This window comes from Sander lucioperca, chromosome 16 (assembly GCF_008315115.2).
Source record: "Sander lucioperca isolate FBNREF2018 chromosome 16, SLUC_FBN_1.2, whole genome shotgun sequence".
Classification (NCBI taxonomy): domain Eukaryota; kingdom Metazoa; phylum Chordata; class Actinopteri; order Perciformes; family Percidae; genus Sander; species Sander lucioperca.
The window spans coordinates 19,476,747-19,501,746 of NC_050188.1; the positions used below are offsets into that span (position 1 = coordinate 19,476,747).

A 25,000-nucleotide genomic window follows, 5' to 3' on the forward strand; every position below is an offset into this window, starting at 1 on the left:
GGGATTGAATAGGATAGTTTTGGGCACCACGTATTGCTCTTGCGCAGTGCAGCCTCATATGTGTCAACGTGGTAACGTTGGGGTCTCCACACAGCTGCACACACATCCCCCCCCCCCCCCCCCCACCCCGGAGCCATTTAACCAGAGTAGAATAGGCCTACACATCTGGATACGCCTGTGAATTGCAGTCGAATTGTAACAATGAGCAGGACTCGTAAAGTGTGCCTTTAAATGATGTTACGTGGATACGTTGACCCTGTTGTGTTGGTGGGGTTCAGGCCTTTAGATGGGGGGGGGGGGGGGACAGATCCAGGCAGGAATGTCTCTACGTGGCAGTGAGAGGGGGAGGGCCGCTCCAGTCTCTCACCAGGGGTTTAATTAGTGACGGAGAAGAAACAAGTTAAACTTTAAAGAGCAGTAGGCTATGGGATTAATGTTCTTGTCAGTCCTGGAATATTAAAATGACTTAATTACCTGGTCCCTTATCTAAAAAGTACAGAAATGTATACCTCAGTTAGGATTTAAAATCAGGTTTTTACTTGTTCTGTAAAAGGACAGAACAATAGCAGTGATTTACTGTGTGATTTAGTGGGAGGAACAGCCCCTCCAGTCCTGCACCCGGGGGTGGGAAGGCTTTGGCCGGATACGTGTTGGAACTTGAGGCGGTCCTAAAGACTCACGCACGAAACTCCGGAATCATCCCAAGCCACCATTTAGCAAACTTAAAAATGGCACCCTCCACTTCTACGCAACTTTTCTCGGCGCTTTTAATCGCATTTTTTACCTCCGTGGTGAATTCTCAGTATGAGAAATACAGCTTCAGGAGTTTCCCCAGGCACGAGCTGATGCCTCTGGAGTCCGCTTACAAATACGCACTGGACCAGTACACCGGAGAGAAGTGGAAGGAGTCGGTGGAGTACATGGAGGTGTCTCTGCGGTTGTATCGGCTGCTGCGGGACAGCGAGGCCTTCTGCAACCTCAACTGCAGCTCTGTCGGGCTGGACAACGAGCAGAAGTTTGCGGAGTTTCCAGAGCTGCGGGCGTTTGGTAACGTTATGAAGAGGGCGCAGTGCCTGAAGCGCTGCAAACAAGGGCTGCCCGCTTTCAGGCAGACTATGCCCAGCCGGGACACCATAGATGAGTTTGATAAGAGAGAGCCGTACAGATATCTGCAGTACGCCTACTTCAAAGTAAGCAAATATGTGGGGTCATCAGGAGGGTCAAAGGGCTCCAAACCTTGGTTTCATTATAATAAATATAAGGTGGTGGTTTTCAGTGCATCCACAGTTTCTATTTTTACGCCATACACGTTTTTTTCTTCTTCCTAAAATGCGTTCTGACGTCACCTACGTGCCACGGATGCACACTGTTCTGCAAGAGTGGAGGTCCTATACTTGAACCTGTGAATGCTTGAAATTGGCATGGGGTACTTTCCATAAGATCATCTCTCAATGCAAATCAAACCAGCTATTAGGCTAACTGAAATAAAACCATCCCAATCTCTAGATATGGTGAAGGGTATGTGATGATGTGGGGCTATTTTAATTCCAAAGGCCAAGGGAACTTTATCAGGATGCATAGTATCCTGGATCCATGAAATAACTGGCCTTTAAAAATAAAAATCTGCCTGCCTCTATGGGAATTTAACATAGGGGTGTACTCACTTTTGTTGCCAGCGGTTTAGACACTAATGGCTGTGTGTTGAGTTATTTGGAGGGGACAGCACATTTACACTGTTATACAAGCTGTACACTTAATACTTTACATTGTAGCGAAGTGTAATTTTTTCAGTGTTGTCCCATTAAAAGATATAATAAAATAATTACTAAAATGTGAGGGATGTACTTACTTTTGTGAGATACTGTATTAAGAAGAAAAAGAAAACACTAATAAAGACACAAGGATATTTTACAAGTCCTCACCTCTACAAGGGAACTAGTTTAGGTTTAGGATTAGGTTATGAATCACAGTTTATTTAGAGTCAAGGGTTGGAATTATGATGGCATTTAAGCTAGTATTGATGGTTATGGTCTAATTTGCACATACAGCATATACGGAAGTGGGACAAATTAAAAGAAAAACCGGAATACCTTAAATTAGTTGATTTGAACTGATAAGTGACCAAAAACAACATTAATTTCTAATGATCTCAAATACCGTCCTCAAAGTTAGAGTTATTAAGGAATTATGTATTGGCTTTTTATTAGTTATCATGTCCTTAGTCCATATTTTCTGTACCACAGTGTAGTGTTATAACATTGGATTTGTGTGATTTCCTAATCTGATCAGAGCACATAAAAATAGCTGTTTACAATGTTTGTTTGTGTTATTTCTCCCAGTCTGACAACCTCGCCAAGGCGGCGTCTGCTGCTCACACCTTCCTACTGAAACACCCAAATGATGAGATGATGCAGAGGAACATGGCCTACTACAAGAGTCTGCCTGGAGCCGACGAACACCTCAAAGACCTGGAAACCAAATCCTATGAGGTATACACACATCCATACCAACATATCTTTGTGAACACATACACCAACCATCCTATTATTGGCTCTGTGGGTGTGGTAGCAGCCTGTGGTGAACCAGCCAAGCTGAGGAAGCCTAGAGCTAAAACATTTCCATTTACTTTGCTGCTGTGCATTAGTGAAAATAGTACATGCTTGCATGTGAGTGCTGACGACTTCATTTGCTGTATGATTTTTGATTCCAAATACTATTGAGTTGAGCCTTCAGTGGTCCTTGACAGAGCTGTAGTAGCCCCAGCAGGACTGAGAAATAAACATTAACTTGTTACATTTGTTAACTATTACATGAATGCTGCCTAAATAATTTTGGATTTTCAATCAAAATCAACATCTCTTAAAGAGTCCACGGTGAAGAAAATTGTCCCTGTTATAGCTAACAATAGCGATACAGATAATGTAATGCAATTATACCATATTATATATATATATATATATATATATATATATATATATATCATTGATTTTAATAAGAAAGTGATTTTTTAACTTGTAGAATGCTTTCAGTAATGCCATGATGCCCAAAATTAACATGATTTCCTATGTGTGTGTTATTGCAGACACTGTTTGTGCGTGCAGTGCGGGCGTATAATGGAGAAAACTTCCGTACTTCGGTGTCAGACATGGAGCTGGCTCTGCGGGACTTCTTCAAGAATTACGATGAGTGTCTGGCTGCATCTGAGGGCCCCAGGGACGTCAAAGACTTTAAAGACTTCTACCCCTCCATAGCTGGTCAGTTCATCTGCAGTACCTCCGTTCTGACTCTGTTTCTCCTGTGGGGTCCATCTATCACTGCATTTCTCTTTTGTTAAATATCCACTTTTGCCTCTGTCTTCTTTTTGTTATTTAATTTACCCAGCATGTTTCTTGTTATGGCTACGTTTAAAGATCCCCTCCATTTAAAAATGTGTTTTTTTATGTTTATGTCTCCTAAAATGTCAGACTTTGACTATACTGACTTGTATCTGTGCAAAGTTTGTCGCTAGAGAGGTGTTTTCACATTCCTCTACTCCTGGGGGAAATGCCTGTGCATTTCACTAAAATCTGAGATTCAAATGTACTCGGGCAAGCTAGATTTGATACGTCACAGTTTCAAAAGCCAATCACTGTCTAATATGCAATAGACGGAAAAGAAACCTGAAACCTCCAGTGAAGAGCGGACTTGTCATAGAGCGAAAACACACTGTCATCATAGCTGTGTCAGCCACTGCCAGTTACAAGCTAACAAGCTAACAAACAACATAGATGCTAACTAAACTATACCATTCTAATACGTCACCAATATTGGCGCACAACAGAATCTGGGTCTGATCGCCAGGTTCAGACAGGACGCTGAAACTATCGCTGCAGATGGCGAGCCGTCGCAGCGCGTCCTGTCTAAACAGCCCAATTGGATAACATTGGGCGCCTAATGGAAGCAGGCAGCACTTCCAGGCCAGATCCAGATCCAGAATTTCTCAACGAAGGATAAAGAGTAGATGTGCTTCCAGCCCCTTTTCAGAGTTTTTTTTGTTTGTATTTTTCTATACTTTAAAACATGTCTGGAGAAGGATCATATTGTGCTTAATCTTTCCTCTACAGATCACTACATAGAGGTCCTTGACAGGAAAGTGATGTGTGAAAGTGACCTGACACCTGTCGTAGGAGGTTTTGTCGTTGAGAAGTTTGTGGCCACAATGTACCACTACCTGCAGTTTGCCTATTACAAATGTGAGTAGCTTGTAGTTTCTTCAGGTCTACTGTGTTAAGAATTGTATATAGGACAATCCCTGAGTGCTGTAAATGTTGTGTTTTCAGTGAATGACCTGAAGAATGCTGTACCATGTGCAGCTAGCTACGTGCTCTTTGACCCCAGCGATGAAGTTATGAATAATAACTTGGCCTATTACCGGTTTCACAAAAACCAGTGGGAACTGACAGAAGAGGACTTCCTCCCCAGATCAGTGAGACATATTGACTATACACATCTTGTGCACCCAGTTTCTGTCCCTAGTTTATCAGATATAGATTAAACAAACAAGATACAACATGTTAATTAGTGAGCTTTCGGGGGTGCGGGCAGATTTTGTTACCTTTGGACAGAGCCAGGCTAGCTGTTTCCCTGTTTCCAGTTTTTATGCTTAGCTAAGCTAACTGCTAGCAACTGGCTGTAGTTTTATGTTTACTGGCCAGTATCAATCTTCCCATCTACAGTAACTCATGGCAAGAAAGCAAATTAGCACACTGCTTTAAATAGTCCACATGGGTTCAAAAGGGTAACCTAAAAAGTCTTTTAGTCAGTAGGATGAGATGATTGACACCACTCTTGTGTCTGTACAGTACATATATAGACACTTAACAAAAAGACTTGAAACTGAGGAAAACAGTTGGCCTGGCTCTGTCTGAGGGTAACAACATTTTCCTCTAAAGCTTACTTATTAACATTGTGTTGTTGTGGTGTAACTGGGGTTATGTACCAATTTCTTGGCCATGCAGGCACAGAGACTTTGTGACAAAACCAGGGTAGCTGTTTATCCGTTTCCAGTCGTTGCAGAAGTTAAGCTATGACAGATATGAGAGTGGTATCAATTCTTTGAATGTAAATCTGTAATAAAGCAAATAAGCATATTTCCAGGTTCCCTGGACTAACTGCATGATGTGAAATGAATTTACCATTTGGCCTCTGCCTTCTCGGTTCTCTATTAACATCCTGTGTGTTTGCTACAGGAGGCACTGCGTTACTACAATCAGACCACAATGCAGCTACAGATGTTGGAGTTCTCCAGACAGCGCCTGGTGAGCGACGATGAGGTGTGTGCCTGTTTATATATATTTATGTGTTGGTGTATTACAGGATGCTTCAAGTCAAGTGGTTATCTTTAGTCAAGTGAAAGGAAAACAAGCTACAGTTTACCCTTTAAAATAGACCTGAGTAATTCCCATAAAATCAGTTTGGATTATTCTCCGTCTTTGTGTGATTTATGGTAAACCCTAGATTACTTAGTATGGTCACATAACACCCTGCAGTACAATGTGGGCCCTATTTTTATCGGGCTGCAATAGGGCAGACGGCCATGGGGTGGCAGCATGACATTGACGTTTCTTAAAGTTATTATGATGCAGCACAAGGACCATAGCCATCAGGGCAACCTAACATAAACCAAGATTACATGCTGTATGAGGTAAACACCATTCAGTTCTTGACTGTAATCTCTTTAGTAATGCCAGGTATGAGAATTCACAGATAGAACTGTGAGTGGGAGGATTTATGCTAATGCACTTCTAACCTCCTGAATTGTCTGTTTATTTATTTTTCGTGTGTGTGTGTGTGTGTGTGTGTGTGTGTGTGTGTGTGTGTGTGTGTGTGTGTGTGTGTGTGTGTGTGTGTGTGTGTGTGTGCAGGGGGAGGTGGTGGAGTTTATAGATGAGTTCCTGGACGGTGATGAATTGCCCGAATTGGAAATGCCGCCGAAACTGTGAAACACACAACCAAACAACACCTCCCGGTTTGTATTTATTGGGTTGAGAGGCTGTGTGTTTTTACCTGCAGATCCACATCCTGAATATTTTTAAATTTCCTATTTTGTGCACTAAAACATCCAGTTTAGTGGTATGGACATACAGCACTAAATGATTTAAAGTCAATGATAATAATGGAGAGATAAATATTTTTACTCGCTGTTTTATGGATCCATTCCTCCACTGTGAATCAAGTATGTATGTTGTCTGTCAAAAATGGTAATTTTTACAATGAAATGATAATAAATCTTGCCAAACATCGGGTCTTTCAAGTTATAATTACAATGTTGTTGTAATACTACAGTTGTTGGTTTTGGGTAGTGGTGGAATGTAACTAAGTACATTTACTCAAGAACTGTACTTAAGTACAATTTTTATGTACTTTTACTTTACTTGACTATTTCCATTTTATGCTACTTTATACTCTACATTTTGGAGGCCACTATTGTACGTTTTACTGCACTTATACACATTTATTCGATAGCTTTAGTTACTTTGCAGATTCAGGTAATTAATACAAAATATAAATTAATTAATAAATTATGATGTATTATTATAGTTAAAGCTACCCAGCAGTATGTAAGGTAATCAAAATTAGCTCTATCTTTACAAGCTGCAACATTAAAGTGATGATCACATTAATGCATCAATAATTATAATCTGGGTACCTGGGTAGCTCACCTCACCTCCCTCTCTATCCCCTTTCATGTCTTCAGCTTTCCTATCAAATAAAGGCCTAAAATGCCCACATTTATTTTTCTGAAATGGACCATTCTGTGTGAGTACTTTTACCTTTGGTACTTTAAGTATATTTTTATGCATGCTAATGCTTTTGTACTTTAACTTACTAAGAATTTGAATGCATGAATTGAAATTGTAATAGAGTATTTCTACACTGTGGTATTGCTACTTGTACTTAAGTAAACAATCTGAATGCTTCTTCCACCACTGGTTTTGGGGATGTGCCCAGTTGTGAATAACACCCCTTTAGTATAGGGACTAAAATATATCTACATCTGCCTGCAGTTTTTTTCAGCTAATGATAATGTTAATTGTTCACTCGATGAAATTTCAGTGAAATAGTGAAATATTCTTGTCACAATTTCTTGCAGCCCAAGTTCAGGTCTTCAGGTTTTTTCTGTCCAAGCAACCATCCAAACGCAAATGATCAATTTATTATCACATTAGGCAATGAAAAGCAGCAAATCATCAGAACCAAGTAGCTTGAACCAGGGAATTCTTAGGATTTCTGCGTGGAAAAATTACTTAAATGATTAATTAATTAATTAATTAATTAAACAAATAATATTTCAGTCTATTGATTTTTGACTGGAGCCCCTATAGAGCAGCATATCTGCGAGAGTCCTTCAGACTGTGCTGAGCTGACAGCGTTCAGAGAAAACACTGAGTTGTTTAATAATGTTTGAACATTGAGCCTCTGTGCAGTTTGTCACACAGCGATGTTAAAAACCCAAAGGGGAACATTCTTGCTGTATTACTGTATCTCTCTTTCTCTGACTCTGCGTTCTCATTCCTCTCCTGCCTGTATTAACCTGTCTCTTTTATTACCTCTTCTTCTCCTTTGCCAATCCTTTTCTTTCATCTGCCCGCTTATCTTTAAACATTATTCTTTGTTCTTTTTAAACATTTTTGGATCACATCACAAAGAAATGGGGGGGATAATGGCTGGCAAAAAGGGCTTGGTAAAAAGCTAAGATAAAAGGCTGATTGTCAGAAGTCAAGGTCACAAGTCAAAGTCACATCTTAATATGACAAGTCAGTCTCTTTCACACTCGTACACAATGAATGGTTAGAGATCTACACCATGACCTCAAATAGATATTGAGTTAAAACCACGTTAAGGAGTTTATTGTGACTTTGAGAACACATATATAGTACACATTTCATCCTGACATCACACACATCAGGCTGTTTGAGATGAAGACACAGACAGAAATATAAGCATCATGTGAATAAGTCAGCAATGTAAAAAAAAAAAAGTCCTTTCTTTCACATTTGTCATGGTTTTGCACATACTGTAACACAGGTAATCCCAAACTATAATCACAATATTTAACCATTCTTGATGATTATGATCAGTCTTCATGGATCTTGGAGCAACCCTGGTGTGTGATCAGACAGGTCATTGCTCGATAACCATTTTATGCTATTGCAAGTACAGTACTTGTATTTAAACAGGTTTATCTAATAGCAGTTGAAGTAAAAGGCAGGCAGTAGAGTAGTTTTGAAGTAAATTTGAGATGGGCTGACCCTGTGTAAGACACAAAGAGGTAATGTCTAATGTCAACTGTGCTTGACTGTCTCGGTGAAGAAACATAAGTCAAAGTTATTTCCCACACACCAGTAATGCTGCACTTTGTATAGCGAGTTATTACAGTTAAACATTCATATTTACAGAAACATATAGACAATAAGTACTTTATTCCCCGTGCCCTCGCCACATCAGTCAATTCAGTTTCATGCACCACAATACGGAAATGAAAAACATGAAATGTTTTTTGCAAATCAATATAGCTGTTGTTCACTTAACCCGTTCAAATTCAACAAATCCTTATTTTATAACTAAATATGTAACTAAATAACACCATTAAAAAATACAGCTACAAGTTATCACCCACTTTTGACATTAATTACAAGTGAAGCACTTTCTATTTAAGTTATTGCCATATAATACATTTTTGTAGTCTTTATACATCACCAGAATTACAAACTCTAGTAGATAAGTTCAAACCCTCTCATAGCTATTTTAATTTATTTACATTTGCACCTATTTATTAGCTTTTTATTAGCTTTTCTATTTTAACATTTGACCTTTGGCACATTACGGAAACAGCAAGAATGAATATCACCGAATTATGCAGAGCTACAGTACACTGTAAAATACTGGACAATAAACAACATTTATTATGAATTTCTAACCAAGCTAAATTCACTCATATCACAAATTGTTTGAATTCCCAAATATTTAAAATGAGAACAGCATGAAATGATAACCCCCTTCAATCTTTTATCAGGATAAACATAGAACACGAGAAGTACAAACCATTGATGTGCTGAAAAATATTAAGCATTATATTTATCATTATATAGCTAAATGTAGCCTTACTAACAATTTATCATGATATACATTTTAGGGCATGTGGTCCAGCCCTAATTCTTCTCCAACTCCACATAATATTTAGAAATCTATCTACTTGTTTTCATTGAAACCCAAACCCCAAACCGCTGCAACATGTCAAAGTACTACTAACCCTTTAAGTTAAAACTAAAAACATTGGGGGTTGTGACTTTAGTTTGTCTCTGTTGCCATGGCAATGACACTGGTTGGTCTGAATGCCGTCAGCAAACACAGCGCTAAAGCACGGACCTGAGACACACACACGTGCACACGCACACACACACACACACACACACACAGGCTGAGTCTGCAGTCTGGATGAACACCCGCACTTTATCTCTTACCAGCTGACTGCCAAAACCAACAGAGGCAGGAAGATCTTAAAATGTTTCACTCGCCATCCTTCTTTCTCACACCGTACGTTTCTCCCATACAGCCCATTCGACCCTTTCATCTGATCTAACCATTATCATCTTCATCATCATTCTTTTTTCCATTCTTGCTGCTTTGACAGAGGCCTGGTCATTCATTTGGGACTACCTGTCCAAATCTGCTGCGATGATCTAAAGTGTTCTGAACTGCAGCGCTCTTGCCGTGGAATACCGTTTTTATCAGCACAATACTCATACAAACAGAAAAAGATGGGGAATCGAGAACAATGCAGCTGAATCAACAATAAAGCAGTCAATGAAGTCAACAAAAAGGTAACACAGAGAAACTTTACCACAATGTCCAAGAGCTTTGGAGGTTTAAGTCTCAGTTCGTATATTCAGGCGGGCAGGCATGCCTTCTTGTGGTTTTCCTACATGGTTATTTCCTTATAATCTCCTTTTTCAGTTCCTGGAGTTTAGTCCAGTCCAGACACAGACCCTCCACCTGCCCAGCCACATGTCAGAGCTTTGAAAATATTGGGTAGGTATAACATACAGTAGATGGGTAAAATTCAATAAAATCAATCTACCATCTAGTTTCACTCAGGTTTCACTGTGTTAAGCATCAGTTCTTACTGTTTTACACAATTTTCTGCATCACATAGGTGAGGTTTTGCTCTTCAAAACAGGGCTGTAGCACAACTCATCTGTTCATACCTATCCAAAATCTTCAATAATGCAGTAGTTTCTAGCAAGATGAGGGGCTGTGCGTTCCTCTCAAATTCATTTGAATCCTCCTATCCCTCCCAAATGTCTCTGCCCTCTGTTAGTGTCCCTCTTTCCTCATCCGTCGCTCTTACACTTTTTGCTGCATCTCTATCTGTTGGCCCTGTCTGGTCTGGCTTTGGCCCTTCCCATTCATCTCATATACTGAGCTTTTTTGCTGTTGCCGTCGGCAGCACCACACGCCTACGATGACTGCTGCAGCGACCGCACACACCGCCACAATTATGGCTGCCACCACGGGACCTCGGCTGGAGGAGCTCGGAGGACGGGGTGGGCAGTTCTCGCCTGTACAGATCGCCTCCCCCATCTCTCCCTCCATCTCGCCCCTCTCGCCTGTCTCACCGGGCAGGTTGTGTACAGTGTGCTCCTCCATCACTCCGTTATTGCCATCGTGCATCGGTGGAACTGGGCCGTGATCAAGGAAGGGGTGCTTAGTGAGGTCATCCTGCCAGGGGTGGGTGGGAGCTACCTGTTGTGTGTCATAGTCCAGGGTGTCGGAGTATGAGGGGGAGTCTGAGGCCTGTGAGGGAGCAGTGGTGGGGATGAAGCCAGGCCACATCTCCTCCACTCCCCCTTGATCTAAGGCAGGCTCCGTGGTGGGAAACTCGGGCACCTTTGGTAAGCTGGTGGAAGGGACAGGTCTACTGATTTCCACCTCATTGGGTCTGTCTGTTGTCCTAACAACTGTCCCCCTCACTGTATCCTTTGGTCTTTCCCTTTCTGTTGTGGACTCACCATTTTCTGTTTCCTCTGGAACGACAGGGTAGCCGTCCAGCCAGGTGTCGTCTGTGGCGGCCTCTCCTTCTGCAACCTTCTGAGTGACGTTTTGATATTTATCCGTTGCTATAGAAAATATTACATGCTGATGACTGTCATCTTCATGGCTATCATGATCATCATAGCTGTCATGGTCATCGTGTTCATCGTGATCAGTGTGACGGTCGTTATCATCCTCCTCCGGGTCATAATGCTCCTCATGGTCATCGGGGTCTGGATGTTCCTCAGAGCCGTCTGGATGGCCGCGATCATCGCTACCACGATCGGTCACATCATCATGTTCTTCATAGCTTTCGTGTTCGTCGTAAGTATCATCATACTCCTGGCTGCCATAGCGAACACGATCACGGTCCTCTTCGTGTTCACCCATGTCATAATGATCATCATGATCATCATGATTCTGGTGGCGGTCCTGTCTTTCCACATCATCATGCTGAGATGGAATGTAATGCTTTACATGATCATCATGGCCATCTTTGTCCTGGTGGCTGTCGTGGTCATCTTCATCATCATGGTGGCTTTCATCATGGGAATCCAGGTCTTCATGGTGGCTGTCATCGTGATCGTCTCTATCTTCTGTGTCACGATCATTGTAGCTGTCTCCCTTGTGATCCTGGTCGTCGACATCAACTGGACGCTGGTGGTGGTGCGTTTCTTGGCTGTCATGCTCTTTACTCTCCTCTGATTGGGCGCCTGAGGCTCTCTGTGTAGTCTGTGTGACTGGATTGGTGGAGACAGGATGTCCTTCTTCCTGGAAGGCCTCAGAGGGGAACCAGAAAAGGTGCTTCTGGGAGAGAAGAGATACAGGTGCTTCTGTGGCTGCAGCTGCATCAGTCCTGACCACCTCCCTCCTCTCCTGCTCCCACCTTGGATGGCCTATGAAGTCCTCAACAGCGCGATCCTCGTCTTTTTCTCCTCCTTCTACAGCTCCTTTAAATTTTTTCCCAATCACCTCTCCTCCCACTTCATGCTCTCCATGTTGGTCCTGATGCTCCTCCTCTACTTCAACACTAAAGCTCTTCTCTTGCTGCTCCTGTATCCTATCACCCTCCGGGGATGCAGCTTCATGCACCTCCTCGTACACCTCACCATGAGCCTCCTCTGGTCTCTCGTTGTGGCTTTCTGCCTCTCCATAGGAATCTGTGAACTTGTCCTCGTAGTCTATGTGACTTTCAGTCTCATCTGCAAAGACATAACAAGGACACATTTACTTTATGAAATTCTAACATTCATGATCAGACAACTCAAATAAAAAACAAATCACATAGCATTTGCATTTAAAGACAACTTTTGGATTCTGAAAATGTGGAAATAATTTAGCGCATGGGATTATGACCTCTTAAAGGAATAGTTTGACATCAATATGAAGCTACAGCCAGCAGCCAGTTAGCTTAGCATAGCATAATGATTGGAAACAAGGGGAACCAGCTGGGTTCCATTGTTCCGACCTCTCAATAACCCGAAAAATTCCCTTTTGGTCCTACAGCCCACTAGTCCAACGTCCCTTTGTTTCGAAAATATAAACCCTTTGCTCCAACATCCCATTGTTCCGACCATATAGGGTTAGGGTTAGGGTTAGGGACAATTATTTATAATATTTCTTTAGGATTTTTGCCTTTTTTAACATGTCGGGAATCCCAAAGTTTCCTGTTTGAAACAGCCAAGCCAAGCAATGTCTGCTTGTGATCCTTTATCATAGGGGGTCACATGCCTATTTAAAGGATTTCTAGAGGATTGACTAAGTAAAAGTATCCAGTGAAAAAAGTTAATATAATTAATAAAACATAAATGTATTTTTTCCTTTGTTATCTCTTTAAATCATTTTGTGATCCCTCAGATTGATCTTGGGACAGTTTAAGAACCACAGCTGTAGCGCACAAACATGACTGAGTCTGTTAGCTAACTATGGACACAGGCCTGGCATTCTGCTTTCATATAGACAACTCTGGCCCTTTTCTTCTATGCTATGAAGTGGGCCACACTACGGCATGTCACACTGAGGTGTCATAACAGCCATTTTCAACTCACAACTGATACTCTGTTTTCCAAAAAGCCAAGAATCAAGCACCGATCACTTAACAACACTGGGAGCTAACAAGTAAGAAGTGAGGAGGTTGACCTCAAAGTGGTCTCCTGTCCGTCTCAGTCAAAGCTTTGAAGAGAATGAACAAAAGGGGGGCTTTCTATTTCTGTCTCCTTCCATTTGTGTCCCACTCTCCAACATAAACAGTTTAAACACCTTCTTACCTTTGACACATATTTCCACTAGTCCATACCACTCTCCACAGCTGTCGCACAGCAGGCTAAAGGCAGTGTGTCCACTGGGCATTACATAACCTGGCACACATGTGTACAGCAGCTCATCTCCCATCTCGTACCCAGTGTGCCCCTGTAGACGGGCGTTCGGAAAAGATGGAGGGTCACCACACGGCACGCCTGTCAACAACAAACACAGAGATGCATGTTATGAATGCATGTAAATGTTTTGAGTTGTTAAACAAACTATTTACTGTAATAAAAATGATGAAACCCCTATTCAGCATTACACAGTGTGGTTAATGAAACACCACTCAATATTATTATCCAGCATCACTATCCCATTTGTAAACAGAAAAAGATAAAAATGACTCAAGGGACAGGAAGCAATGGGCTTTGTGGAAAATGAGGATGTAATTTTGACAAACAAGACCACTAACAATGCCACTGGGATGAGATAAAGGCTATGTATTGTCTTGACTCTGGTCTAATTTTTTATGGTAATTAGACGGAGACAGCACAGTTTATTCGATACATAACATGTTGACTAGATTAAAAAATGTGTGAAATTTAGCTTCCTGCTCCTTCTGTGCTTACGTACATTCATGGATCAAGTTATATGGTCACTCACGCAGCTATTCATGAAGAGGCAGAAAGCTTGGTATATAACGACAGATATGAGTAGAAACATACACACATTCTGTACACATATAGCTAAGCCATTCATATCCTGACCACCACTCACAACTTTATGTACGGATTTATAAATTATGAGGGTATATATCAGTGTGTATTGTGTGTGTTTACTGACCTTTGTCTTTGATACAGAAGGCGTCCAGGTGTGCAGCGACCTCTGTAGCGTTTTCTGTTCTCACATCCACTGCTTTCAGTGCACTGCCCACAACATTACACACCGTGGTCCTAGCAAAACGATATAGATAGATAGATAGATAGATAGATAAATGTTTGTAGAAATTAATATTTGCATACACACAAATACACTCATTAATTACAACGTGATATGGGAGCAAATGGCCTACAGCAAAGTATTCAGGCACCACTAAGGGACTCAAGAATTGAGAGTGGTTATAACACAGTCACAAAAACTCCTTTGGGTACACGTCTTGCACTTGAGTACATCCCCTCCAGTAATGTAGTTAAGTACTTAATTTCCACATTTATTTGATAACTTTAGTTACTACCTACTTTTCAGATTTATATTTAACAGAAAAAAAGAGCTAAAATGCATTGTTAATGCTAAACATCTCATTTAAATAATTGTTATATGCCTAAAGAGGTAAAATAATCCAATATTTAACAAACAAGCAAAAATAAGTGAAAAGTACAAAAAATGCATGGCATAATGTAGCATAACTTTTTTTTATTTTTTTTTATTTTTATATTTCTCATGAATCATTTCCCGACCCCTCAGATATATCTTGTGACCATTTGGAGGGACCCGACACACAGGTTGGGAACCATAGACTTAAATGCCTAACAGTATATAAAGCAGTTTAAACTAGCATTACCTTGAGCATCTTCAACAGTAAAATGCTGCCTACACACTAAGTATTAACAATCTAATAATTTCATATTGTATCAGTCACAGAGGCTTTTTCTTTTTGCAAAAACAGGTATTACTTTTGATACTTTACTGTAAGTAAATTTTTCTGATACCTATGTACTTTTACTTAAGTAGGATATGAATGCAGGACTTTTACCTGTAATGGAGTATTGTTACATTAATATATTGGTACTGAATACTTCTTCCACCACTTATTACACTACTGATAAAAAGTGAAGTGCGATTTCTGCTGAATAATATCACATGTAAAGCTGCAGCTCTGGTTGTCATATGTATACGGGAAATATGACAACACATACGGACAAATGTATACAGTACGTGGTGCTCTCTCAGGCCCCGCCTGAAATGCTGCTTATTCAAATATTATTACAGCATGACATCAGAGTCCAGGAATACACATCATGGCTCAGACATGTTGCAGTATCAGCGGTGGTAGCCTGTGGCACAATATTATCACACTATGGCACGTTACAAATAGATGTTCCCATGCAGAAGCTTTAAGTTACAGCCAACTATAGAACACTCATAACATTAAGGACTTAATATAATATCCATTCCACAGGGACCCAATGAAAAATGCGGTCAGTGCACAACGCCTACAAGCTACAGCAAAATAAATGCTGAGTAAATAGTCTATTTTTGTTGCCATGTTAAGGTTTATAGCATCATTTGCCCATTTGTCATCCAAAAGCACCAGATAAGGCTGACTCAAACTTCCCAGGCCAATCAAATCATGTTCCCATAGCAGCTCCTGACACCAATCAACCTCATGTGGAAGAAAAATTCAAAGCAGAGTTCATAAACATAATTTAAAGTCAGACATATGACCCTTTTCATTAAATATTACACAGCAATATCACGCATCATTAAATGTAAAAGGTGTGTGTGTGTGTGTGTGTGTGTGTGTGTGTGTGTGTGTGTGTGTGTGTGTGTGTGTATGTATGTGTGTGTGTGTGTGTGTGTGTGTGTGTGTGTGTGTGTGTGTGGACTTGTGTAACTGAGAGTTAATCAAAGCATAAGTAATTGGAAAGAATTTGACTGGCAGTGCAGTGAGACTGTGAGAAGCGGTGTGAGTCATACTGCATGCTTGTACAACACTAACTTCAGCTTATAAGGACAAAAATCTGAAAGCGAGAAATAGGCAGCATGACAGAAATCGCCAAGAAAACACAGAGAGAGACAAAACACACAAAGTCTATTTTCACATTAAACTATATCTCCTGCAGGCAGCTGTGTGTGTGTGTGTGTGTGTGTGTGTGTGTGTGTGTGTGGGTGTGTGAGTGAGAGAGAGAGAGAGAGAGAGAGCAAGAGCGAGAGAGAGAGAGAGAGAGAGAGATTGACCCCCATGACAGACATCAGGGGACACTTCACCTGGACAAAGAACCTTTTCTCAAAACCCTCACCTTGCATGACATAACTATTACAAAGAAAACCCAAAGATATGTGTATGTGTTTGTATGAGTCCACTGGTATTGTGTTTGGTTGCCAGGGCAGCAGATCTATGATTGACAGGTAAGAGGAAGACGTTAAGGTAGGAGAGTCAATCTGAGAAGCACTCGTTTGTATGCAACAGACCTAAAAATTATGTCAAGGACTACAGGTTAACTGACACTTTCACCAAAGTGTTGCCTTCTGGGAGAAAAAGCCCATGACAGCCTCCAAAAAAACTGAAATTGTTCTGCTGCTCACTTGTAAGTGTGACAGAGAGAGAGACGAGAGCATGGGTTATAGGGATGAACTCCGCTTAGACACACAGAGTCATAGATGGGTGATACCCTGTGAAACATGGTAAGCGGGTGTGAAAGCTGATGTCCACTGGTCAACACGTAGAGAGCAGGGAGGAAGGAAAGGAGAAATGTGTCAGCTTTTCCTCTGACCAGACGTACGTCATTCTTCGGGCAGATGCCATTTTGAAGCAGGTTCTGTTTCATAACACCGATAATTCCTCTTCTGAACAATGATTTGGGAAAATATTAGTTATTTACAAGCGTTTTCCGTGCATCATATATTCATCTTTCAAGAAATTACATTATAAACCTTCATTTGCAATACTTTATCAGTTTACAATATCTTATTTAGCCCATTTTAAGCACTTAAGGCACTTGAATAAGCTCACTGTCAGGGTAATTTCGTCTATTGAGTAACTTTGAAGAGAGTTGGAATTTTAAAGTCAGCATCTATCTGACCAATACTTGTGTTAGCGTAAGTCGTGCTAGCGGCATGGCTCTAGGGATAGGTAGTCTGTCGGCCTGTAGGTCCGTCGGTTTGTGCAACAGCTATTGTATGGATTGTATCCTCTGTCATGGACCTTTTTCACAGCAGACATTTTGACTTGTCATAGTAGGAAAAGCACAGCTGAAATTGATAACCTTAACGATGGCTCAATTCCATCAAGTGTCCCAATGAGCTATTTCAGTGAGTCAGCATGCACAATACCAGGGCCTCTCCTATGTGGAATGCAGGAATCATTAATGGTTTTGAATACACTTGTGCTTTTCCTACTATGACACGGCAGACACATGTCTGCCGTGAAAAAGGTCTATTGCCACCAAAGAAAAGCATACAAGCTATTAATCTTCTTCCTCCAGGCCCAAATCAGCCCTGTCTCTCTCCGTCTCTGTCTGTGTCTGTCTCGGGGTGCTGAAAGCTGTGTGTCATGTTACCGTGGAGATGAGAGGTGTAAATGGAGGCAGTTGTCGACATGACACCCCGGCTCAGAATTCTCTCCTCCTTCAGGAAGGAACAGAGGAGTCTTTCTCCCTCTCTTCCTCTCTCTTTTTCTCTTCCCCCCCTGAAATGTGTCACTTTCTATCTTCCCACTCTCTCTATAACTACCACTGCTGCCTTTACTTCCTTTCTCTTTCATCCGTTCCTGCAACTGCCGTCACACACACAGAAGCGCACACACCAAAATGACCTTTGACATCTCTAGAAGTCGCTCTACACGTCCCTTAAAACAATGAAGACCCTTACGCACAAATACTTATTTTCTCACCCCACTGTGCCTCCATAGAGCCACCCACGGGTGCACGGAGAGAAGAAGCACTCCACCACAGCATGATGGAGCTCCTCCGCTGATGCCAAGCGGGCATGTTGTGAGGCACAAGCCCCCTCAGCATCTCTGAAGCCCTGCAGGCCGGAGGAGTTCCTCAGGTCCAATACGAACACTCGACCTGAGAAGAGAGAGAGCAGGGAGTAAAAGGAAAACCTCTGAAACGTCTTACATATATTGCACAAAGTCATAAAGTGACAAGTTTTCATGAGCTGCCTTTTAAATTCGACCTGAGCTTCTGGGTATTGACAGGGTCTGTAAGAATTAGACACCTCACCTAATTCCTAAATGTTTTGACCATTATGATAAAATCCAAACAATATTGACTCATCTTTCCTGTCTTACATGAAGAAAAAATACAGATGTATCCATTCACAAAAGACAACCACCCAGAAGAGAAAGGGAAGGCTAAAAGGCTTTTTATTGGAACTATATTTTAACAATAAATTATATTTGTGCTTAAATGTCCCCAGCCCTATGCCAAGTTTTTGAGCCCTCCCCATTTTTGTTAATATAGGTTTTGGGCATCCATTGGAATGGTTGCTGAAAACCACACAGTTACCACTGACTGAGTAAGCAGGTTATCAGTTTTATTTGAGGGATATGGATACTTTGGAGTAGTAACCAGTAGCAACGCACAAATAAGGATATTGAGACTGATACCAAAATCTATATCCTAATTGTGTGCCATAATGCAGATTTGCATTTGAATACAACTACAGGTAGGCTATGAATCATCAAGACATGTCTATACTGCTTGTCATCACATAGAATTACAATATATTTTACTATTTAATAAAAAATAATATTGTTGCCAGCTGCTTAAAGGTTGATAAAATAGTATGATTTTTTTTTTTTTTTATATATATATATGATCACTTGCATGTCAGTGCACTGGAGCAGAGCTCAACAGAGAAGTTTAATTAGTGTGTTTTGACTACAGGTGTGATCAATTTACATCACAGGTGCACGCTGTCCCTCTCATTATCACCTCATTGTCACGTCATTAGCTAGAATCGCTAGCCTAAATAAAATGTGATTTAATGTTTAACGTGTTAACGGTTAAATCTTCTAAATATTTCATCCATTACGCACAGTTTTATTAGACGAATAAGTAAGTTTAAGGCAATACAATGATAACTTTAAAAGAAAAAATCCCACACGCTGAGAGAGGAAATATTCTGGCGATGAGAAAGCCACGAAACGCACAAGACCACAAGGCAGGTGGTGCCAATTGTTAGCGCGCGCTTCCTAACTTTGGTGATAAAAAATAATTTCATATTGCAATAAAAGCTCATAATTTTGTTTGGGATTAAATTGTGAGTTTATAATGAGTCCGTCAATGGTTTGTTGTCACATATAGGCCTATATTATAATTTATAATGTTCTGTTACAATAGCTTAAAATATGAACTTACCGTCTGCATTTACAACAGAGGTCACCGCAAGATAAGCCAGGCATCCAAAGAGCAATGATAGAACAGTTTGGTTACAACGATCCAGCATCTTTTGGAAAAATCTCACTTTTTTATGTTGGAAAATATGTCCAAAAACTTCCAGACGACTTGTGTATTCACAGTCTTGCAGGTCAAAGTGACGGTGGAGAGCACACTCCCGGTGTGGACAGATGTGGACTGAGAGGCAGGAAGGTTCGCTTGTTGACTAGTGATAACGGAAAAAACGGTCAGAGCGGCTCAAGAGCGAGGCGCAGTTTATCCCCCCCAAATAGTCGCCCTCGCAAGCAGATCGAGCACCGGTGTGAAAACTCGCGTGTCCCCGTTAGTAAATACGTCACGGCTCAAAATCTTGAGGGTGGGCAAAGGCGGACTGCTCCTTTACACACACACACACACACACACACACACACACACACACACACACACACACACACACACACACACACACACACACACACACAGAAAGAGAGAGAGAGAGATTATGGATAAAAGCATCAGCTAAATGTTATAAATGTAAGGATTGCTATTATATATATGACAATTTAACACCCCTTAACGGACCTGAGGTTGAGGTTGAGCATAAATCTTAATTAATGTTAATTGTCCCCTCTACTAGGCTCAACTTCCTGTGTGTGTGTGTGTGTATGTGTGTGTGTGTGTGTGTGTGTGTGTGTGTGTGTGTGTGTGTGTGTGTGTGTGTGTGTGTGTGTGTGTGTGTGTGTGTGTGTGTATGTGTGTGTGTGTGTGTGTGTGTGTGTCCCATTTGGTGAGGGAGATAAAGACAGATGACCATAGCCCATAGAGAGCTATTTGGATTATGCAGGCATTGTTTTCAGTGACTCTGCAGGTGAAGATAACCAACCCACGTACAGTAGGCTACATACAGGATCCACACCACTTAACCTAAAGCAACATTATAACCTATAGAAAACGTTATACACAGACAAAAAAAGTTATCACAGTGTGCACATATGCTTTTTTAAATTGCTACATAAATGAACTTATCTATAAAGTATAAAGTAAGCAATTGTGTTTCCCTCTCATTTGCACATAGATGCATGTACATAAACATTACATGCAAGAGGATAGTGTAAGATTTGCAGTATGACAGTTTTGTGAAGATTTGGGGCATTTTTTCATTGACAAGCAGCAATAATGAAATATTTAAAAGCTGAAAGTTCCGTCTTGACTTGCAAACAGTATAATAAGGCAATCTCACCACAAGGTCCATTAGTAGCTGTTCTGGAGCTTTTTACATTCCTCAGCAGGTAGATGTTGTCACTTTGTTATGGAACTGTAGATGATCAAACTCCCGATTTCTGAACTTTTAAGCCAACTTGGTCAAGAAGTATATATACTTATTTATATACATATATATATATGTATATAAATATAATTGAACAAAGAATGGAAATTCTACCATTTAATGACAACTGGGCAACTCTATCTGCTGAAGAAGGTCATGCAATGAAGGCTCCAGAGCAGCTAAAGACTGGACCTAGTGAGATTGTCAGTGGTGATAATATTTAGATCCTTTAGTTAAGTAAAAGAAGCAATACAACAATATACAATTACTCCATTACAAGTAAATGTACTGTATTATTATAATTAAGTATTATTAGCAAAAATGTTACTTATCTGAGTGAATGTACTGACACTCCACTAGGGAAGCAGATTGTTTTGTCAAGAATGGAATTGTTCTTCTCTGTCTCTGTTCAAACCAAAGAGATAAAAGGAAAGGAGGAGGAGAGAAGGTTATAAAAACATTTGGAGAAAAGGACTTTTTTCTTGTTCCCTGCAGTAGGAAAGATGATGGCTGAGATTTGAAAGGAAAGTCAGTGGGGGACAGGAACAATACATGTGTGTATGCAGATGCTTACACACTTACAGAAAAAACAATTGGAATGAGATTATAAAAAAAAGCAATATAGAAATTCCTTAAGGAGTGACACCTTTGTTGAGGATTCACACATACTCATCTTCTTTCATTACTTTCTTTCACGTCCCACCTTCTCCATTTTCATAATTCTCTGTGTTCCCCTTGCCCCAATGGAGTCAACAATAGCTGCTGCATCATGGCATTAAATCCCCCCACTGATGTTTTTCTTCTCTGTGTTTCTCTGTGACATTTTTTGACCTTGCTCTCATGCACCTCAAATACTTCTACTTCATGTTCAGAGGGTTTTGATGAGGGAGTTTAAGGTGGGCTGGGATCCTGACTCATGCACAGGGGCTATTTCTGGAGGGGTGGGGGTTCGTAGAGGAGAGGGGAGAGTGACGGCGAAGAGGAGAGAGACAGTGATTCACACCTGCACCGTCTCAGAGAGGCTGGTGAGAATTGAGTTTGCTGCAGGTGTCCTTCACACAGGTGTGCAATCTCACAGGACTTCCAGTACACACCCATCAGACAGTCTGTTCTGTGGAAGTAAACACACACACACACACACACACACACACACATACACCAACCACAAGATTGCTTGGAGTATGTGTGGGACCAGTGACTTCCCATGTGAGACATGTCCTGTCACAATGAGGTGTAGTGCAGGTGTGTGACTAACTCAGAGGAAATCATTGGTCATACTGGTGCAGCCCAGGGACAAAAGGGGGGGGGGCTTTGTCTCCATGGCAACAGCCTCCATGAGAAGCGGGGTCGGAAAACAGGAACAGCTTTGAAAGCAAAGAAGGGAAGCTGCACTCAGGGAAAATTGGTTTTGAGAGAGATGATTGATAATAATACATCAAAGAGCAGAGTTTTGGTTTTCAATGAGGATCTTGTCCTGTGAACCGTAGAGGATACTATTGCAATAGTCAGAGGGCATGGATAAGTGTTTCGACATAGGCAAAGGGCAGGGAGGGCACGGAGGGCCGCAGGGGGGCAATGTTCTTAATGTGAAAGGTGGATTGACATGTGTGTCACCGTCCTGTGAAAACAAAATTGTCAACTTTTCTCAAGCAGAAAATAGCCCTATGTTTAGCATTGTGACGATGCACTTTTAGATAAACCAATGGGGGTTTTGAATGTTTGTTTAAATCAAAAATCACCAAATTTAGAGATACATAGTTTAACTGGACAGTGACAATATGTTACAGTGTTTTATACATATATGTTTTTTATATGTATAGCACTTTAAAAAAGGCACAGTGAATGGAGTGAACTAAACTAAACTCATAGACACAGTAATGAAACAAAAAATATACAAAAACATGTTAAAAATAGATAAGAAAATCAGATAAATACAAAACAGGCAGTAAATACAGATTATGACTAAAAGTCCAACTATGTTTAAACATATGTCTTTAAATACACTATACTGGATGAAGCACAGAAGGTCTGGTGGTATCATCAGCTGAGGTCTAAACAGTACGTGTAGAGATGGCCTTGCTTGACATCAGTGGAGACACTGCGATCATCAGGACACATTCAACACTGAGCTGCCAGCCACAGAAGAGTCAGGATGAGAAGGACATGGAGCTATTCAAAGAGCAGAGTTAATGAATTTGACTTTTGATGAGAGATTGTTAATTACCATGGATTGCAGTGAGATGGGTTGGCACAGGGATTGAAAATGTGTTGCATGCAGATTAAAGACTACATTTTAGCACAAGCATCATAAAATGACTCAATCCGAGTCATCTGTGTTCTATATTTATGTTATAGAATAATACAGTGTATAATGACTACAACTATTACGTGACTGTTACATGGCTGTTTGCATAAAACTGAATTCAAATCCTGGTTCCAAATGGCTTACTATATTATTAAATGTAATTAGCAGCAAAGCAGCTGCTTTGAAAAATGTAGATCAGCAGACATGTGGGTGGGAGTGAAGTCTTTTTTTGTCCGTTTTAGTTTTTGAAACATATATTTGGGTATTTTGTTTTTCTGATTTTCTTTATCAAAATAAAATAAATAACTTATGCCATCAAAAACTTCTTCATACTCTTGTGATCTTTGCCAGGTGAACCCAGACAAAATAAGGGACTGTTAACATTGCATGGTTTTTCATGTATTGGTTAGTCCAAATAAATTCCTGAAATAAGTCTGACATTTTTGTTCAGATATTTCTCTCTCTCCACTAATATTCCTTTCTAACAACAACTTAATAATAACAAAACCTTTCTAAATATCATATATGACTTCATCAGGGGTTGCACAGGTAAAATAGAATCCTTGCATAAGCCCCTGACTCTACAGTGGCTGCCAAGCAGACCATGCTGCCAGGCTGTATATCTCCCCTGACAAGCTCCACCAATCAAATATAGTTATGTTAAGGTTCGTCATAGAAGTTTTTCACGGCAGACATTTTGACTTGTCATAATAGGAAAAGCACAGCAAACACCATTCTTTGCTACCCCCCTTAATTTACTGTTCACGGTCAAATTTGACGGAACAGTTTTAACTGCTCTTATTTTAACATAAATACCAATAAAAATGACAAAAAAGTATTTTTAATAGAACATTTATTGTAAAAAGAACCTTATTAGAACATTAACATCTAAAACGTGTGTGTCTCCAGAATATAGTCTCGAGCCTCTATCACTGTCATTCGCCTCTTCATGTTGTTTGCAGAGTAAAATGAGGGCGAAGCAACATGAAAACTGCTTACATAGTGTCTGTCAGTAGATATGATGCTGTTCTCGTGAAGGGAGGGGCACATAGCACGAGAAAGAAGTAGATATTGATACATCGTTTGATTTGGAATGTTCTTCTTGGGGGGGGAGGGACACATAAGCATGGGAAAGAAGTGGGTTCACACTAAACTGCTTTGGGAAAGGTGTGTTCCATGTGAGCGAAGGACATATGAAGAGGAGTAGTAGAAGGAGTATGTAAAAGAGATGGGTTCCTATAATTTACATAAGATTGATTTGTTTGGCAGGTGTGGTTCACATTGGGGGAGAAGTACATTAGTTCAAGAAAACACTGGGGCTCCCATAATTTACTCTAAGCTCTCTTGTGGAAAGTATGATGCATGTGTAGAATGGGCACACAAGCACAGGGAAGTTGTAGGAGTGTGTGTTTGGAGATGTCTTTCATCTCCTGGATGTAAATTATACTCTTTCCCATTCATTTCCTATGGCGGTCATTTTTGACCGTAAACAAAATAAGTGTGACCAAGTTGAATAAATCACTCAAAATTCAAAGAAAGTAGTCACAATGAATGTTATGTGTTCAAATGCCTTTTGTGAAGGATACTATAAGGTATTGAGGCAATCTGATGAAAAATGCCATATTTATGGTACAGGGAATGCGTAAATCGGTCATTTTTGACCAGAACAGTGTTAGAACTGAAGTTTTTATTTATGGTTGGAACAGCACAGGTGGATGTCATTTAAGTGTGCCAGTATACACAAAAGCAGGGCCCTGAAACCAGCACACCTAAATCTAATTCAGTCAATAATATTATTAGTTGCACCTGTGTTACAAAGCGTTGGCCAAATGTACTGAGGACAAGAACATCGTACTATTACAGTATCCGTATGACCTTAAAGGCCCTACACACTCAAACTACACCCACACACGTGTTTTCACTTTGCCTAATTAGACCTCTCCTCAG

The 25,000-nt window shown here is 40.6% G+C and overlaps 2 protein-coding genes across 2 annotated transcripts; one reads left to right on the forward strand and one right to left on the reverse strand.

Moving 5' to 3' along the window:
- Positions 1-455: 455 nt before the first annotated feature.
- Positions 456-6,285, forward strand: LOC116066965 (cartilage associated protein). Its single transcript, XM_031323208.2, has 7 exons — positions 456-1,190; positions 2,340-2,489; positions 3,083-3,254; positions 4,104-4,232; positions 4,320-4,465; positions 5,229-5,312; positions 5,904-6,285. Exons 1-7 carry the CDS (start codon positions 729-731, stop codon positions 5,979-5,981), a joined length of 1,221 nt encoding a protein of 406 aa, XP_031179068.1. The 5' UTR covers positions 456-728; the 3' UTR covers positions 5,982-6,285.
- Positions 6,286-8,443: 2,158 nt separating this feature from the next.
- susd5 (sushi domain containing 5) lies at positions 8,444-19,791 on the reverse strand. Its single transcript, XM_031323207.2, has 5 exons — positions 19,404-19,791; positions 17,930-18,107; positions 14,161-14,270; positions 13,341-13,529; positions 8,444-12,275 (listed from the first exon to the last, which is right to left on the reverse strand). The coding sequence occupies exons 1-5, from the start codon at positions 19,489-19,491 to the stop codon at positions 10,387-10,389; spliced, it is 2,454 nt and encodes an 817-aa protein (XP_031179067.1). The 5' UTR covers positions 19,492-19,791; the 3' UTR covers positions 8,444-10,386.
- Between the last annotated feature and the right edge of the window lie 5,209 nt (positions 19,792-25,000).